The sequence below is a fragment of the Talpa occidentalis genome, unplaced genomic scaffold (assembly GCF_014898055.3).
Source record: "Talpa occidentalis isolate TD23 unplaced genomic scaffold, MPIMG_talOcc4v2.1, whole genome shotgun sequence".
Lineage (NCBI taxonomy): Eukaryota > Metazoa > Chordata > Mammalia > Eulipotyphla > Talpidae > Talpa > Talpa occidentalis.
This window is the reverse complement of record NW_026555331.1, coordinates 106,099,032-106,118,149: the sequence shown is the minus strand read 5'-3', so window position 1 is coordinate 106,118,149 and position 19,118 is coordinate 106,099,032. Positions and strand designations below refer to the sequence as shown.

Here is a 19,118-nt window from a genome sequence, read left to right as displayed (position 1 = left end):
TTTCAGGAAGCATTCTTAGCATTTTACTAAGATGGGAAGAACAGTAGGGTGACAGCTGCAAAGTGAGAGACAGGAAACATAATCCTTAAATGAGTTTGCTTTATAGTCAGATTATCATTGCCTAGATAAACACAAGTTCTTTTATATTCAACACAAAGACGTTTAAAGAATATTGTGAGTCCTCTGTAAACAAGGTTTCCAATTATTGAAAAAACAAAGCTTTTATAATCCCCCAGCAGCTGGTATATGTTAAGTTTTTCCTTAATAGAAATAATTTAAGAGCCTCATTTAGCAACCTCCTACACAGGACAGCTAGGCTGCTGGATTTTCTGAGATAGAGATCAAAAGTGTTTGAGAGGTAGTGGAGGGAGGCTTTTGATGAGAGGATTTGTATTGGCAATATCAGGGCAATTTCATCCAGAAAAAATAAATATGGATAATTCCTTTGTAATTAAAAATCAAAGATCTCTGTTGAAAGGGAGAGAAAGAAAATGCAAATACTGAAATTTACATTCTTGTACAAAACTTACAATATAAAAGGAAACTTGAGCAAACCTTAGAATCTCCTGTTTTCTTTTTATCTAGAATCTAAGGTTTGATTTTTTTTCCCTTATGGCACTACTTTAGCACTTCCAGAATTCTGCTGTGGCCCTGGTAAGGAGAATTCTTTCTTATCTTGATTTGAATGTATTATAATAAATCTACTCACCTATCTGTCTGTCTGTAATAAAGGGTTACCCCTCCTTAAAGGGTTACCAATGGCTTTGCTAGGCTCTGTAAGTACACATATGTCAGGCCCAATAGTAAGCTGTGTAAGCAATCAGCTAACTTATAGAGGTATGCAACCTATCAGCTTAGGCTGTTTGGGGCCAAAGCAGCTGCTATTCATTTAGTTTGTTTTCTGCCTCTGTTTTCCAGGGACTATGATTAAAACAAGTGATAATAGAACAAATAAAAAGTAAGCCTTTTCTTAGACCTCCCTGAACTGCGAGGGGTGGTGTCTTTATCTCCCAGGGGACTCTGGAGGAGAAGGTGCTACTGGCATCTAGTGGGTGGAGTCCACGGACATTGGTAAACACATGACAGGCCTCCTCCCACAAAGATTTATCCCTCCCAAAATGTCTATAGTGCCAAGGTTGAGATATGCTGTTTTGGACTAAAAGGACTTCAGACTCTTGACTATTCCCATAAAAGGTTATTTAAAACAATTTTAATGAAAAATCAAACCACACATGCTTTGAATATAGAAAAGAAAATGAGTAAAAGGAAGATAAGAGGAAATACTTGGTTCTGATAATACTGATAGCTTATAAAGGTAGATTTTTAGAGAAACTACTAGTGAAATATCTTTAACTACTCAGAAATACTTTTAACTACTTTACTCAGTAAATAAACAAGTGAACATACTAAAATATCAATAAAGTTAATAAGAGAGTTCTCTCCCTCCACGCTTGGCAAAAGTTTAAATAATCTCAAGTGTTTTAAAATACTAAAGAGAAATTATAAGTCATTACTTGGGAGTAATCAACCATGATATGCACACATCAGAAATGATGTTCAAATCCCAGACTGCTATAGGATCCGCACCTCACAGCATGTTGCTTTGAAACTTTGCCCTGATCACTGGATTGGAAACAAAACTTCCACTACTCACAGCTTCCTGTGGCCACCCCAGGAGATGTGATGCTGTCTAAATGGCTGTCTATCTCAATGATACCCTGATTTCCTAGGTTGCATTATATAAGCAACTGAACAAAATAAGCACCATAAAAGAAGATGAACTGCCTCACTTATATTTCTATTTGAAAAGTAATACACTGTACACCTCTCCCACCCCCACACACATATTGCACACATTCAGCCCTTTCTTCCTTATTCTGGTTTCTCCAGGTTCAGAACCAGTGACCCTGACCTAGAACCCCACAACGGGCAGGTCCAGGAGCAGCAGAGGGGGAGCCAGCACTTAGCAGCTGCCTTCAGGGTGCATGCTTCAGTTCTGACAGCAAGTCACATAGAGATTGACATTCCCATTTTGCAGAGGAGAGAAAGGCTGCATGATTACGTTACTGAAGATCACACGGAGGTGTAGATATGAGATCAAAATCATTGTCTGATCAGTGCAGTTGAGGACCTGAGACTATTTTCCATTACTGAATACCATCTCTGGGCCATCTGACAGCCTGTTCTTCCTTACACTAACTAGCTCTTATTCTTTAACCTTTTTTAATAGATCCTCTTTTCCAATTCTTAATTCATCTTCATTATTCTCCCTGGAACTCTCTTTAAATTCTCCACATACCTCTTCGGCTCAAAGAGCTTGAAGTACCCAACAGAATCAAATCAAATCAAGAGAAAACTAATGCTGCTGTGAAATTTCTAGGGGGAAAAGATTGGGTGAGTACACTCATTTAATTCCTCATTCTTGTTAGTAAATTCCTTCCTTCAAAGCTTAATGGTATTCGGGTTAAGTGGTGCTATATGTACTTTGGAAAAGGCAAAGAACATCCATCATTTGCATTCTTCTCTCCAGAATTTTTTTCCCCCAACCTCCTCCTAGAAATGCAAAAGTATTCAAATATAGTATTCAGCGTAAATATTCAATGTGACTCTTCAAATCTAAGTATTCAGTGTTAGCATTCAAATATAAATGTTCAAATGTAAGTGTTCAACCTGATTGACAAAATTAACCTACCTAAAAAAAAAAAAATGAAAGGAAGAAAGAACTTGGGACATGGGTAGCGACTAAAGATTGTTTAGCAAAATATTCTTAATCTTTTTTTGCATCACTGCTTCCTATGGCAACTTTATAGACATGTTATTCTCCTAATCACCTCCCTTCAATGAAATTTTTATATTACAGATAGACTGCATAACTGCATATGCGTATCTACGCTTTATATATCAAAAAGGTTAAGTTTTTTTTTTTCTGCATGCCCCTAAGAATCAATTACCCCCCCCCCAGAGGTAATAGCACCTCCGCTGAGAACTCATTGCCTGGTGAGAGCTTCCTGGCTTTCAGAAGCTTTTGTATTTATTCTTCCACTAGGAAGGTAGGACATGTATCTCTGCCTTCTTATATATGAGAAAGCTGCAGTTCAGTATGATGAATCAATTTGTTCACAGTTCCACCCAGGGCTAGCAGCAGATCTAGGATTGAACTAGTCCTTGATTCCAGTCCAGTACTCATTTTTCTAGACTGTGACAATGTCACACAATCTGGAAAGCTGTTCTTCATTATTTAAAAATAATTACCTAATTTAACATTTTTAAATAGACATTCCTTCTCCAAATAATTCCCAATATGGTAATAAATAGAAGTAAAAGTGCCTTATTAATGTTTGTTCTTGCCTTCAATTATTCATTTTCTGACAAATTATTCCTGAAAAATTCCTGAGCTAGCTCTCTGGTGCTTAAAGCAGCTCTTACCCGGGACACCTTGCTGTGCTTCTGGGCTGTGTACCCAAGAGACCATTTTGGGGCCCTGAGCTGGAGCACCTCCTGCCATTGCTCTTCTTGCACAAACTATCTTTGTTTTTTCTTTTTGACATTTTATTATGAAAATTTATATACAGAAAGATGGAAAGGCTTTTATAGCAAATAGCCATATGCACACCAGCCAATGTCTACAACATTTACTATACTTGCCTTATGGCATGTCTATTTATTCATCCTTCTACTCATCCATTAATCCAACTTTGGGGGGAATTTTCATAGTAAGTTGCACACATAACTTCAGCATGTACATCATTAATCAGAATTCAGTAACATATAGGCTTTGAATAGGAGGGTAACACCTGCTTTGTTCTTGACATTAAAGAAAGTGAATTTATTGGACATGTTCAGATGTTGTTCCCAAGTAAATAGATTGCATGCACCTCTTTAATTTCCTGCTTATGGAGTTCTGTGCCACATTTTCTAACAGGCTACCACTTCTTGATAAGAAAATGACCAAGAGGAAGCAGATGAAAGAACACCTGCTTATTGTAACTGCCTTGGTTTCCTTCATCAGCTTACATGGGTTAAATATGAAGGCCAAACATATCTTAAAATGGCTTGAGAGCAAATTCATCCTAAGTTATAAGAATAAAACTTCCCCTTTTGGGTACACACACACACACATACACACACACACACACGTTTATATCAAAAGACCACTATTTCTATTAAATGTGTGTGTATACATATATATATATATATATTTAAAGTCTTAGTGCTTTACATATATTAACTTATTCTTCAGAGTTAATTTCAGTGCAGATTAGATAGTAAACGCTTCAGGTTTTGAGGATTATACAGCCTCTGTCTCAAGTACTCAACTTTTGATGGGAGTGTGAAAGCAGTCATATAATATGTACAGCAGTAAGCACTGCAGTGTTCTAATAAAGTTTTATTTACAAAAGCAGTCTGTACTTTGCCAATACCTAAGCTAGATTAACAAATTTAGAGTCCATTCTCAAAAGTCAGTTACAGGACATATTACAGCTAAGTCAAAAGACAGAGCCTGCCAATGGCTCAAAGGCCTTTTTATTGAACAATGGGTCAGATTGTCTTGTGTTTGTGCTATTCTTTCTCACACTGCAGTAGGAGGAGAGAATTGTTAATTTTTAATCTATAACATACTAATGCTACTTAAGAAAACAAAATAAACTAAGACAGAAATTTCTATGGTTGAATTATGTTAAGCAACTGAGAGAACAGAGACATTAAGGCACCTGATATGCATGCTTGAATGGGAAGGTGTTACAGATACATCATTAAGCTTGGTCTTTGAGGAGTCATGGAACACTGAGGACCAAAACAGAGCAATGTGACCACCAGAAAAGTATAATTACAGACCTGGTAGAAATACCCAGGGAGATAGAAGAACAACTCATCAAGCAATCCATGTGTAATTACCTAGAAGGATAGAAGATGCTAGATGACAACTAAATGTGCTTTTGTTGGACTGGGCCAAGGCTACTTAACTGCTTCCACTGTAACGGGGAGATGACAATGGTCATGTAAATAAGGAGGAAGAGATAGCGTCACTAAAGCAAAGCTTGCTAGCTTGCTCCTTGTCCAACAGGAGCTAATTTCAGCTGAGACTGGGATTTGCTAAAGGATACAACAAAAGGTGCTTGATCACCAATGGCTCAATGTCAAAAGGGAGATAACAAAAGGAGTGGTAGACTGAGTCAAGGAGGCAGGGCCAGGAAAATACAGTTGCTGGACTTTCTTTTATTAGCACTTTAGTCACCTACACTTCTGAATGAGAAATGTTCACTTAGCACACAGATGATGCACTGACTAAAAGAACTAGAACCTTGGAAAATAGAAATATGGTTCAAAGTCTCCCTGACATAATGATAAAGGATTTGGTATTTTTATTAATACCAGGGTCCATTGAGAGCAAGAATAACTCTAGCAAGGATTTTTCCCCAGTTGCAAGATAAGAAAAAGATCTTCGAAGAGCTGGAGTTCAACGTGGTATAAAGTGAGTGAGTGAACATGAGTATGAATCATCTTTTGTTAATTAGTAATGCAAATGTAAACGTGAAGTATAACAAACCCGGGGCTGGAAGTTGGCCATAGGAAAGTGGGCCAATTTAAGCACTGGCCATACTCCTGCAAGGATTCATATTTGGCCTCTGCAATGTAAGAGTGAGTAGCAAAGCTAGGCAAACCAAAGATGAAAGACAAAATATTTTTACAGGGTGGAAAATAGCTTCTAAGAGGAAATATATGGAGAAGAAAAGAGGTGATTTGGCATGCGCTTTGAAGTCCATGAAATTCTAGCACAGCACTGGGCAAACAGGAAGCATAGGTAGGCAGAAGACAAAGCATCGGGATTCTTTCTCTCCTGGGCCTGGGAAGGTTGTACATAATAGAACATAGAAGACAAGAACAGTGGTGACACTCTTACACTTGAAAGAGGATCAGGATGACTGGCAGGACTTGGTAAACCCAGACTGCTGGGTCCCCTCTCCAACTTTGTGACTTGGCAGGCCTGGAGTGGATTAGGAAATCTGACTTTCTGACAATTTCTGGCTGAAGCTCTAACTGCTGGTCCTGGGACCGTACTTTGAGAACCACCAGGTTAGAAGTCCAGTGCTGAATTTGGGTTTAACTATGCCTGGGTTTGACTATGACTCTGTGCCTCTTGTGCTAACAGTCTCATTTCCTTCTTATAAAATGAGAGTTGTAATCTCTGAGGCACTGTTTTGAGGAATAACAAACATTAGACTCTTAACCAAGAGCTTTGGGCACAGTAAGTACCCCATATGCCCATATGTGTTAGCCTCGTCACAATCCGTGACTAACAATAATTAGGCAATGTCATTTCCAGGGTGGATATATTAAAATTGGGATAGTCTGAGATTGCACCATCCACATTTTTCTGATAGTAAAGTCAAGCCTATCATCTTTTTACAAATATCTCAATGCTTGCTTAGCCAGGCCACACTACCCTAGGGGATGTGGCTTGCCTGGAGCAAATTGTACTTGCCTTTATCAGCACTATTTTTCAGTTAAAGTTTAACCAGGTGAGTAAAATGTGAAGCCTGTCTTTAAAACTTCACCAGTGTACTCTGCTATGTGCCAGGACCACCCCAGACAGGGGTGGTCTAGGGTGGTCCTGGCCACACCTAAAATTTTGCTGTATCTGACCTGTGGCTCATAGAGAGATATACTGTGGACTGGTGGAGATAGCAATCTCTGGCAAGGGTGATATTTGCTTTCTGTTCAGATGTGCAAGGTTGGCCCTACAAGGCCATCATCTCCTCATGACCATGGTGTATGAAGTCTGATGAGTTTGGCTCATCTGATGAATTTGGGCTCTGGCTGTGACAGTTTACGCAAAGACTACTGAGCGTGCATTGTAATCTATGATACTATTGGTTTATTTTTTTTTCCTACAACAACTAACTATGCAATGTAGTATTTCACCTTTAGCTACTATATAAAGGAATTAGAATTTTCAAATTAAATTTTAAGAAGTAAAAATCATCCAGAGAGATGAAAAAACCATCTCAACAAATTTTACTTATTATCAATCACTGTTATCAATCACTTGTTATCAATCACTTATTATCAATCACTATTATCAATCATTATTCTGCTTTAGGAAGAGACCTCCCATGCTTGCCTCAATTGTGCTCCACTGTGTATACTGTTGCTTGGTGACCCTCCCCAGTTCAGCCCATCTGTCCCATTGGCTCAGTCCCTGGGCCTCTGTTCTATAGAAGCTTGTCCTCAAGAGTCCTGATCACTGCTCATGATATCACCTTGGAAATGACTAAATATTTTCTAGGGGAAGATGTACAGGGTCTGTATTATATTGAAGGCAGTTTAAAATATGAGTGAGTTCTGTTTTGGAGAGTTCTGTATTTTGATAGAACATAGTACTTATCAATAAGCAGAAATGCTTTTATTTAAAAAAGCACAAAGTTTTTGGTTCTATCTTTAGAAAAGTATCAAACTCATGTCTAAATTCTTTTTCTTACGCTGGTTTTACTAAGTTCTCCTACCACACTGCCACTTTACCACAGTGGATCTACAACCAAAACAAGTATAGCTCAGGGTGAAATCACATCAAGAAAACAGCCTGACTGCATTAGGGAGTGAGATGAAAGCCTGGGAGGAATGATGATGGGAAAAGCCCTTTATTCTTGGTTGTGTCAATATTAAGGGGTAAAAAGAGAGACCAGTGGAGGAAAGTCTAGGATGAAAAGAAAAGAAATATTCCTTACCGTGAAAGAAATAGCCTTCTGATTACTACACATAAAGCCAATTAAAAGGTAATGGGATTGATCTTTGTTTGTGGCTTGTAGAATCAATCTCATTACTTTAGACGCCTAGCTTGTTAGATGTCTTGAATCAGTAGAGTTTTCATGTTCTCCCAAATCCACATTAAAGAAAAACAACATTTATTTTCAATGAATAAAGAGAGAAATAGAGTGGGTTGTAGGATAATAGAAAACCTCTCTGAGTTTACTTTAAATCAGTGATTCAAAATTTACTGAGTTAGTTGAGAATGATATGGTCAATCAATATGCCTTTTTAAGATCTTCCAGACATGCCTAAGACAAAATAAAGGCCAGAGCTTCAAGACTATGCAGTCTGAGTATGGTGGATCAAAGTTTAAAAAGCATGATGGTAACATGAAATGCATTTGTAGTCTTAAGAGAAAACTTTTTGCAAATAAAGAGTATGGTAGATAGTTATTAAGAAATGAAGAAAAAGCACAGGAGGGGAGACATTTAAGGTGGTATTTCAATTCACTAAGAGGTAGAGTAAGGAATTACTGCCATTTAAGATAGTCCACTGTCATTTGTACTTGACTTGACCTCTGCAATAAAAAAAAAAATGGTTCTGACCACGAATCCTAAGAAACTCAGTTCCATGGTTCACTTTTGCATTAAAGAAAAAGGTTTCCAAAATAGATTATTCTATGACAAGGGAGGGGGAAGTAAAACGGCATAAAATGGAGAACAATTTAAAATGATAGTATGTAATTTTATTTCTCTTTAAAATTGCTTTTCTGGTCTCATATTCACTTCAGCAATTTCAAAAAGAAAGACAAATGACACCAGCTCATTTACACTCACAAAAGAATTGCGACTTATTGTGTATCCTTTAGGTAACTTGAGTGGAACTTGCTTTAAATTAGTCATGCAAGCAAATCTTGACATATTGACCTTTTGGAGAGACCAAAAAGAAATGTATAATATTCCAGGAAAAAATATTAGTCTATGTTTAACTAAGAGCCTAACAACTGCCAAAAATCCAATTCATCACTCTAATAACAGAATTGATATGCTATTAGTAATAGTTTGAGAATGTGAATCTGTGTTTTCATCATTTTCCATATATCTCTGATTGCCCACTGTCACTTGGCTCTCTGTTCAATGCTAGAGAAGTATCTGTAATAGAGGTGAAATCTCCATAACTTCTGTTCTTCTGGAGGGAGATGTGCATGCAACAAGCAAGCAGTCAAATATAAGAGAGTATACTAGGTGGGACCTCCCTGGTGGCGCAGGGGTTAAAGATAGCGCTATCAAGCTATCGACAGCCACTGTAGCACAAGTTAGATCTTTGGCAGCCCAGGGAGCTATCCACATGGTGCCACAGACCTCTCATACCTCACCCACTGCTCCCCTCAGCAGTGTATTTCAGTCAGTCTGCCTGTTCTGCTCCCCACTCTCTCTGGTGAATCTTCTCACCACCCCCACACCTCTGGCTTATACCCCAGGTCTTGTATGCATAAATAAATAAATCTTAAAAAAAAAAAAGAAAGTATACTAGGGAGTGCATTAAATAATACAAATAAAATCACCAGGTGATTATGGGGAGATCTGATGGTTGGGGAAGTGCTAATTTGTATGAGTTCCTAGGAGAGCCTCTGTTATTAGGCAAGATCAGATCTGAAACCTAATATGCAAAGAACCTGGGGACAAGAATTCCCGACAAAGGCCAAACACAAAGGCCCAGTGGTAACACAACTGGTTTAACTGATGACTGGGATCAGAGGCTAATGGGGCTAAAAGCCAGACGCTCTAAGAAGGATGCATGGTGATGAACCGAGGAGCCACACCATGGCTCAAAGGTGTTGCAAAAAGACTTGCTTTTATTCTAAGAGCAATAGGCTCTTAATAAGTTGACAAATTTGGATTTATATTTATATTTACTTTTTATATTTATATTTAAAAATGATGATTTGGGGCTCCTCTTTGGAGGAGTAAGTATGTGTGTGTGTGTATACACTGCAGGGAGAATGCCAAGTGTGGAAGCGGGGAGACTGGGTAAAAGATTGCAGAAAATTAATGATAATTGTGGAGATGGAGGAAGGGGGACAAATGAAAAACATAGTTGGAGGTAAACTTGATGCTGCTCAGAGAAAAGGGTGACAGTGGGAGACAGGAGTCCAGGTTTCTTAAGTAAGGTGTCATTATGGAATGGGGGCTACAGATGCCCTGTGGGACATGGAAGTCAATACTCTGCCCAGGTGCCTGGCAGACCACCCAGCACACATTTGGTAATTAATAACTTTTAATGAAATGACTGATTGATAACTGATAGAAAGGGGAAGTGAGAATTTTGCATAGTGGATGATGCTTTGCATCCCTTGGCAAGGAGCGCTCAGGAAACACCAGCAGAGTGTCAGGGGCTCTGGCTGCTCCATAAATATTAATTCACAGTGATGAATCTCAAGTAAGCAATGAGTTGTCACTTCAGCTACCTGACCCTACATGGTTTCATTGGCACCAGGACCAGCTGCTTGTACCTTCTGCTCTACATCCTCAGGATTGTTTTCCTGGCGCTCTAATTCCCAACCCTGGCATCTTGCTTTGTTCTTGATCAATGCCTTTTTTGCCCTCACATGCAGAGAATGCTGTCACTGCTCTGCCCCTGTCCCTAATGACGGTCTCAGCCTGCTCTTCACAGCTTTCTGTCTCTGCCTGAATTATGGACACTGAGCACCTATCACGTGCCAGATTCTGTTCTAGACACATATAACCCATTTATTGCACCCTGCCAAATAGATTTTGCCCCTGAGTTGGATCTAAATGCCCCTGAGAAAGTAAATGCTTAGCTCTAAGTCAGGTATCCAGAAGGTGGTAGAGCAAGGATTCAAAGCAAGTCAAGCTGACGCTACAGCAGGGCTTCCCCATGGGGAGTTGCAAAGCAGGTTGGCTGTTGCTGACTGAATCAATCTGTACCCTTGACTCACCTAGTTCCCCAGTAAAGACCCCCAGGTGGTGGGCATCTGCTGAGAGTCACTAAGCATTCAAATCAGGCTGGTCTGTGTCTATGCCCTGGAGAGACAGTGCTCCCCATCTCTGTCAGCGCAGAGTCACTTGGGACTCTAAGGTGGGAATTTATCATGTTCTGGGGAGGTTCCTAAGCTAGGAGAAGCCCATACTAGGGAGTCACTAGTTATAAGATAGACGAAAAAGAATGAGTATGTTGGAGTAATACACTAGGCAAGCTTGCCAGGGGCAAAGGAAGAGGTGGCAGGGAGGAGATGGTGGAAGGCTAAGCAGGTGGGAGGCAGGGCTGTGTATAAAAGGAAAATGTAGGTGTCAGTAGCTAGCTCATGGTTGAGACGGCAAAGATGCAGGAAAAAAGCCGAATTCATTGTTCCAAAGAAATAGCTTCTATAGCTTTATGTAAATGTGTTAACAGAGCTTCAATCTGTCTGGCCACACACTCAAACTGAAAGGTTTTCTGTTGTCATTGGGCATGGTCCCTTAACCTGCAGGTCCATTACAGGGCAGTGGCGTTTGCTCAAACACCATCTGTAAGCAGAAGCAACCGTTCAGCAGCATCCAAGAGGAGGCCGTGACTCCACTCGCAGGAGGCCAAGTCCTGGGAGGTCTAGCAATTTGGGCAGGAATTAGTTGCAGTTAGCGTTGCACAGGAGGACAAAAGGAACCCAAGCTACTCCTGCTGGCACTCGTCTAAGCAGCACCTGTTCTTCCAGCACACTTGACCTTTTTTGGCCTGACACCTGCCTGATTAGCCAGGCCCCATGCTGCCTGCTGAGGAAACAGAGTTGATGAATATCCATTTCATGTTAGGTTTCACAGCAGAAAAGGGGTATGGAGTTTCTAGAGGCAAACTACCTATGAATCCAGCATCAACCAGGCATAACTTATTAATGAGTCAGATTGATAAAAGGCAGTTTGTGAAAAGCTTGTCTTAAAAGTCAGAGAGGAAAACTGTCTCTGCACAATATCCTTCCATTATAGCAGATGGTGGTGGCTCGGGGCCCACAGTTTTGCTTTGCGAAGGCATCTGTGGCATTTCCCTCTGGAATCAAGTGCAACATTAAAGAGATAGGTGGTGGCCCCTCAGCTCACTGGATGTCTGAGAGTTTCAAATGAACCCTAGGAAGGGTTTCCATGGAGCTGTCAAGTCTGTCCACTCCCACTGCTAACACTCCACCTGGTTTAAAAGACAACTGACCTAGTCCAAGGGTTTTAGAAACAAAGACATCTCTCTCCCTCACTAAGCCCCCTCCACTTACTCTGCCCTGGCCCCCAACCACACACACATACAGGTAAAATCTTAACTACATCTTTAATTACATCATAGTTTGTACTCTTTTAATATGACACTCAAAGTATCAATACCAAGCTCTCTGCTTTATTCCCAGCACCTAGATCAAAGTCAGAAGAACATAGGCTCGCCATAAAGATCTGCTGAATAAATGAACAGATGAATATCTACTACCCCCCTGAATTTCAAGTTCTGGAGCCTGACCTTGCCTGGTAACTTTTATTAATACTCCCAGGAAGAGGCCTTCATTATATTCTAATTTTACAAATATTCTTTTCATGGAAATATTTCAATTTCTCTAGCTCCCTAGACATGGCTATATTTTTTCTGAGGGGAAATAAATACTAAATGTAATGTAGGATGAAAAGAGTTTTCACTTGTTCTTAGTTCTCACTGAAAAGCTCCTTAATTTATAGCATCTCATTTAAAACTTTGTATTTGTCCTGTGCTTCTTGTGTTTGGATATTATCAAGTAATCAAAGGACAAGAGTCAGCAGGGATAGTGACAGGAGAGGATGAGACTACCGAATAAAGACTTGACTTCATCCTGGGCTTTTCCTTAAGGATCAGAGATTTTCTCCTTTCAAGTCATATTCCTGGGGAAAGAATGTCTACTCCATATTAAAATTCAGATTACTTGATGAATTCAAAAGTCCATCGACAGAAAGGAAACTATATGTAGAAACATTCACTAAACAGTGATGAATTGGCTCTGAGTGCAGGGATGTGTGTGCCTCAGTTTTGGAGGTAGGTTCAAAACCAGAGCTCACCAGGCTGTCAGAAAGTGCTGATGTTCAAGAATGCATCTCAAGAGTTGAAATTAGAGTCCTTTCTCTTTGATAAGGCAGATATGACACTTTAAAAGATAGCCCCTATTCTATATTTAATCAAAGTTTTGATAACAAAAATAAAGACCCATGGATCTTTGTTTGAAAGATATTAGTTTGGCTACTAAAGAAACTGGTCAGAATAAAAATAGAAAATAGAGCCTCAGTCCTGCCTTTCAAATCTTGTTGGCACCCAGATGATAAGAGGACTGATCAGTGAAGGAGGGCTAGGGAAAGTTCTATGGGTTGCTGGCAGTTTTATGAGTTAATGCATTTTTAAGGCTTATCTCTAAGAGTAAAAGCACAATCACATTTTTTGCAGTTGTTTTTTTTTTTTAATTTCAAGTAAATATGATAAAACATAAAAGTGTGCAAAATATGGGCGTTTTGTGTACCTAGATATTTATTACTGTCTGTATTTTCTCTGCTGGAAGCATTCCACGATTTTAGAAAAATGAAGAGAATATCAAAACAATGGGAACAAGGAAAGCAATCAGAATTCTTATTTTGAGATTTCTATAAAGAGTGTTTAATTTGCCTCTGCAACAATTAAAAATGTGAGATTTTGGTCCAAGTTAGTTTATTGGTATTTTTATAATAGTATTTGATTTCAAGGTATAAATTATTAAGATGTTACGTTTGGTGACACTCTCACAAATGTTAATAGAAATCAACTTGCAGGAAATGTGAAAGTCCTCCAATATCAACTGAGTGCTGACAATTCATGGACATTCATAAGGAGTATTGGAAATAGCTGAGTACTGACCTCCCCGGGACAAATGATCCTCTTGGGACGAGGGGCTTCTTGCTGTAACTGATACACTGTCAGGGGGAAAAAAAAAGGTGGTTATAATTAGAAAACTGTATCACAGGCCAACATGCCTTCAAATAGTCCCACCTAAGTACATTTGAAGAACTGCAAATATTTCAAACAAAAAGGGAGGATCCAGGCACATTTTTAAACTGAATAAAGTCAGATCATTTATATGGAAATTAGTCACCATCCATGTAAACTGGCAAAATTGATTTTTTTAATTCTATGAAGGCCAATTTAGTTTCATAATTGTTACTGGCATTGTTCATTTTATGGTTTTCTTGGAAGATTAGATACAACTAAAATTCTTCCAAATATTTTAAAGAAGAAATTCTATTCGTGAGCATCTAAGGAGAAAGATTATATAATAGGATTCCGGAATTTCAATGCCAATGTTTTTTGACATATCAGGGAAAGACTGGCCTAAGAAAAGGAGTGTCATTCTCTGAAATGTTACAGTTACGAACAAAGCCACAACTGATTCTGTGAGTGAATGAAATACCAAGTCATTTCTCTTTTCGTGAGTCCCATTTCTACCATGCCTGTTACCATGGGTTCCACGCGACTATGTCCCATACATAGTCATTCCTTTTCCTTGGGCTTTTTCATATCTTAAATAGTAATACCAGTCTGAAAAATGGCCCTAAAGACAGACTTTCAGGTGTGGGTATGGAAGAAAGCAGGTAATTGTAGACAAAAATGGAATTTATCTGAATATCATTTGTGATTTTTTCAGACTGTAATGAGGGATTCTCTGCTTCCCAGTTAGCCTGGCTATTTCTCTTAAAGGGAAGCTAGCCCACCGTGTTTTCTTTGGGTTCTACCTTTAGAAAAATAGAAATTGGAAACAAATCTAATTGATGTTATCTTCAAACTCCTAGAGGAGGGAAAATAATTTTAAATAGAATAAATCTATGAAAAGTTAAAAACTCAATCATATAAAGTCTTCTTAGGAAATGAGGTAAGATAAGCAAATTTTCTCATTTATTCTTTAGTCTAAAAATAAAAAGAAATTTGAATTAAAGGATAAAAAGATGCTCAAATGGAAATAGAGATGGAAAAGGTGGGATCTACTTTATAATTATGGACCCCCAGTGCCTTCAATGCCACATGGTTATTTTCTTATCTAATTAAGTGCAGACTAGGCAGCACAGAGAAGCAAGTCGTTCACCCTCTGTTAGATGTTGTAATGTGCCACAACGTTGAGCTTAGGTTGCCCACACTCATGATGATGCCTGTGTCACTTAAGGACAACGGTACCCCTGTGTAGGAGATAGGGTCAGAGAAGGCTTCTTATAGAAAAGAAAACGAGAGAAGGAGTTGGCCAGAGATACAGACATAATTGTGGATGTTGCTCTGACCATCCTAGTCTTGTCCCTCATTCTCCTTACATCAGAGAGAGACTCTCAAACCAGCTCCAACACCTATTAACTGCTTTTCTGCAAGGTGTTGCCTTTTTTTTTTTTAAGATTTATTTATTTATTTATGCAAGCACTGGGGTACAGTCAGAAGCGCGGGAGGGTGAGAGAATTCACCAGAGCCAGAGCGGGAAGCAGAGCAGGCAGAAGGACCGAAGTACACTGCTGAGGGGAGCAGCGGGCGGCAGGAGAGGTCTGCGCGCCATGTGGGACCCTCGCCCGGCAGCTGGGGATCGAACTGGCGCTGCAGAGGCTGCGGGCAGCTTCGCAACCCAGCGCTCAACCGTTGCACAACAGGGGAGACCCTGCAAGGTGTTGCTTTTAATGAGTATAAGTGGAAGCAAAGGGGTCATCTCCTAGAGTTGCAGAGTCAGATGTAAGGGAGACAGCAGAAGCCCCATCCAGAGACTCCTGTCCACTCTCCCCATTGTCAATGCCCCTTAAAGCCAACAGTGGTATGTGAAAGGCACGGCTATAGTGGCTTTGTGAACACCATTCTAATGCCCACCTTGGAGCTGGCAAAAGACGACACCTGTTATGAGAGAAGCATTGTTAGTTTGCCTTTGCAATTTATATCAGATGTGAGCATCTGCTATAGGCCCGATATACAGTCAGGATTATGCAGCGGCTTTGGGCATGAGTGGAGAAGGAGAGGAAACCAGCATTTGAGTGCCTGTCATGTGCCAAGAACAGCTTTTTATTGAATCTTCATAAATAACTCAGAAAAAATCACTTTGTACCTTTATCATTCTCATTTTTCAGATGAGACAAGGAGTGCAGAAAAGTTAAATATTTGTCCCAGCATCCAGGTAAAATGTATCCTTTGATTTCAAAGTCCTGACTTATTTTTATCTACCTCAGGCCCTTTGCACTTGCTCTTCCCGCCACCTAAATTGCTCTTTCCCAAGATATCCATATGGCTCCCTCCCTGCCTTCATTCAGAACTTACCTGACTTTCCTGACTTGGCATGAAATTCCATCCTATCACTCTGTTTCCTTCTACAAAAGTTTTCTGTTTCTTCACAGTACTCATCACCCGTCAAACTGGCCCTTAAGGACAAGGTCTTTATTCTGCTCTCTGAGGTAACCCCAGCTCCTAGAGCAGTGCCTCACCCATCATAGATTCTTTCTGCATATTTGCTGAATGACTGGACTTTATCTAATGACTCACGGGTCACACCCATGCCTTCAAAGACACTGGCCCAGCGTGGAGCCACAAAACCAGGTGGGCCAAGTGCTCAAATGAGGGGGAGGAAGAAGCAGCTCTTTTCACTCAGGTGGTCAGGATGGGGGCAGGGCATGGAGCTTTCCTGGGAGGAGTAGAGGAGTTCTGCAGATAGTGGAGGGGGCAGGGTTACAGGTAGAGGAAAGAAAGAGCTTAGCAGGGACAGGGAGTGATGTGTGAACTAGTCAGTGAGAGGCCAGTGTGGCTGTTGCGCCAGGTTTCAATGATTTGGGAGGAGACCTCATGGAGCTGGAACCTGAAGATCATGTAAGGAGCATGGATGTTCTGTCTGTAATGAGCAGGCAGAGACTTGGTGATCTTGGGGTAATGCGATCTTGTTTCAGAGGTGCAATAATAAGAATTCAGTAAGAATGGTAATAAGACTACTCAGAATAATAGAAGATGTCACCTTATCTGGATCTTCTCATTTAACCTTCTCAGCATACATCCAAGGCACCTCTTACCCTTCCCCACCCCCTGAGAAAGTAATGGCCATGCCAGCCTTTGAAGATAATATGATGAAATAATGATTTAAGCCCTGATTTTCAGATATCAGATTCTGTATTTTTCAGTCTCACCAGGGGTTCCCTAAAGCAGATGGCAGAGAGGTCCCACGTGGTGCTGCTTACATTAGAATCTCCAAGGATCTATGATAAAATACAGAGTCCCAGACTCCACTGTCCCTGGGGATGCTCACTCTGCCAGTCTGGCAAAGAACCCTGAAATCTGTTCTTTTTAAAGTTCTTTGGGGATTATAATGCACAGTCAAGAGTCTGGGCCCTTTGCCTGACTGAAGGAAGGATCAAAGGGGAACCTTGGAGGCAGGGAACTGAGGGAGCAGGATTTCAGTTATACACCAAAGAGCCCATGAAAGCATGAGTTAAGGTAACACCGGTGGATATGCAGAGGAGAGGGTGAGTTGATGGCAAAGAAGGACTGACAGGACTGGATCACAAACCTAGAGAAAGAGCTTGAATAACAAAGAGACTAACATGCAATTAGCCATCATGGAGGACACAGGAGGAGGAACAGGTGAAGATTCCTCTCCTGAGTCAACATTTGTCAACATGTTGACAGAGAGAGGCTAAATTCTTTATATGTGTCTTTCAGGAAACTCTGAGGCTTGGTAAACAGAAATGCTGTGCTAGTTCACCAGTTTCAACTGGGAAAAGTCCGAATGAGGGCAACTTTGAGAGATTCCTGCAAATCCCTCATGCCACGGAAGCCACTCTCCTTCCTGGTCCCAAAGTAACACATACCATTCAATCGCTATTTCTCAGCAAGCAGGTCTCAGAATTCATAAGACCTGCTCGGTGCTCTCCCAAGCAACAGAGAAATTAGCAAATAGGCACAAAAGGCTGTCATCTGCATTGTCCCTATAAAGATAATGAAATGGCAGCCAATTGTAATTGTAGTTATATCAAAATGGGTTCTCAATCCTATATTAGCTTCCAGGAGCACCCCAGTGCCTCATTTTCAAGGTAAGCTACTACAAAACAAACATCCAAGGAAACAATATCTGAGGCACATTTAATAAAACTGGAACATGTCATATAATCTGGAAGTGTTACTTCTTGGTTTTCTTTGTTCAACAAACACATTTCATAAGCAAAATGAGATAATGTATGTTATATTCTGGGTGGTTCTGTGGCCTAACAGATAACATGATGGAATTTGCTTCCATTGAAATCTTGCAAATATATTCCGGGCACCCTCCAGCTGGGCCTTCTTCAACACATCACAATCCTCAGCACTGACTAGGCTGTTGGATGGGTGGGGGTCACCAAGGGACATGGAACAAAGAAGTGGTGTCCCTGCTCCCCAAGAAAATTCCCCTAAAGCTGACTGAGAAATCCAGCACTCGCTGAGAGAATATTTTACTTTTCCTTCAATAAGAAAACTCAATTCACCCGCTCCAGGTAACAGAACTGACCCACTCACTGTGGATACCTGGGTGACCCTGAACCCAATGAGACCCATTAGCTCCAGGGAGAGCAGGTGGGATGGCCTCACATGAGGGCCTGCAGACCCAGGCACCGAGTCTAGCTGTGTGGTTGTGACATGGAGCCAGTACCACCCAGCTCATCGCTCATATATTCCCAGTTTCCATGGGGAAAAACTTACAGGTCTGAGTGGAGAATAGCAGGGGATTTAAACATCTTCTTGGCTCTACCCACCTCCTACCTGCTGGGTAAATACCTTGACTTGCTAACAGGATGTCCAGCCTCCGTGGGGATTGAGTTCTTCTCTTGTTTAATGGCACTGTGAGCAACCAGAGGATGAGGCCATGCAGACTTGAACCAAGGTGGGTCAGGTGTAAGTGTGAATGAGAAACACCCACGGCTGTGGGAAATTGCAGGCACCCCACTTTTCCAATTCAGAAATATGGGGTAGAAGTTTATTATAAATATATAAAGAAGTTTATTATAAATACTCTCCCCAGGTGATTATGATGCAGGGGTCTGCAGATCAGGGCTTTAAGGTTCTAAATTCTTTAGAAAAACAGGCACAGGCTGTAATCGCCTAACCTGCTGCCCGGGAGGGTCTCCTGGGAGAGCTGTCGGCTGCAGCATCTGCCGCCTAATTGGCACTTGGCCTCTTAAAAAATAAAATCTTTCAGAGTATACCCATGGTGGCTGACTTTTGAACTTGTCTGCTTAGGGCAAACAGTTCATGTGGCTCTGGCTTAAAGTTCAGAAAGTGGCTTTATTAATTTTTTAAGTGAACTTGAAAATGCTTTTCCTTTGGAGAATTGAAACGAAAGCTTTCTGGATGACTTCATCAATGTTTTGGAG

General features: G+C 40.5%; 1 protein-coding gene across 2 annotated transcripts in view; it reads right to left on the bottom strand.

Moving 5' to 3' along the window:
- CHN2 (chimerin 2) overlaps positions 1–19,118 on the bottom strand; it is a 251,210-nt gene that overhangs the window by 97,807 nt on the left and 134,285 nt on the right. For both annotated transcript variants that reach the window (XM_054692443.1, XM_037509741.2), the window contains exon 3: positions 13,633–13,688. In XM_054692443.1, the coding sequence (XP_054548418.1) occupies positions 13,633–13,688 (56 nt within the window). The remainder of the gene's footprint in view (positions 1–13,632; positions 13,689–19,118) is intronic.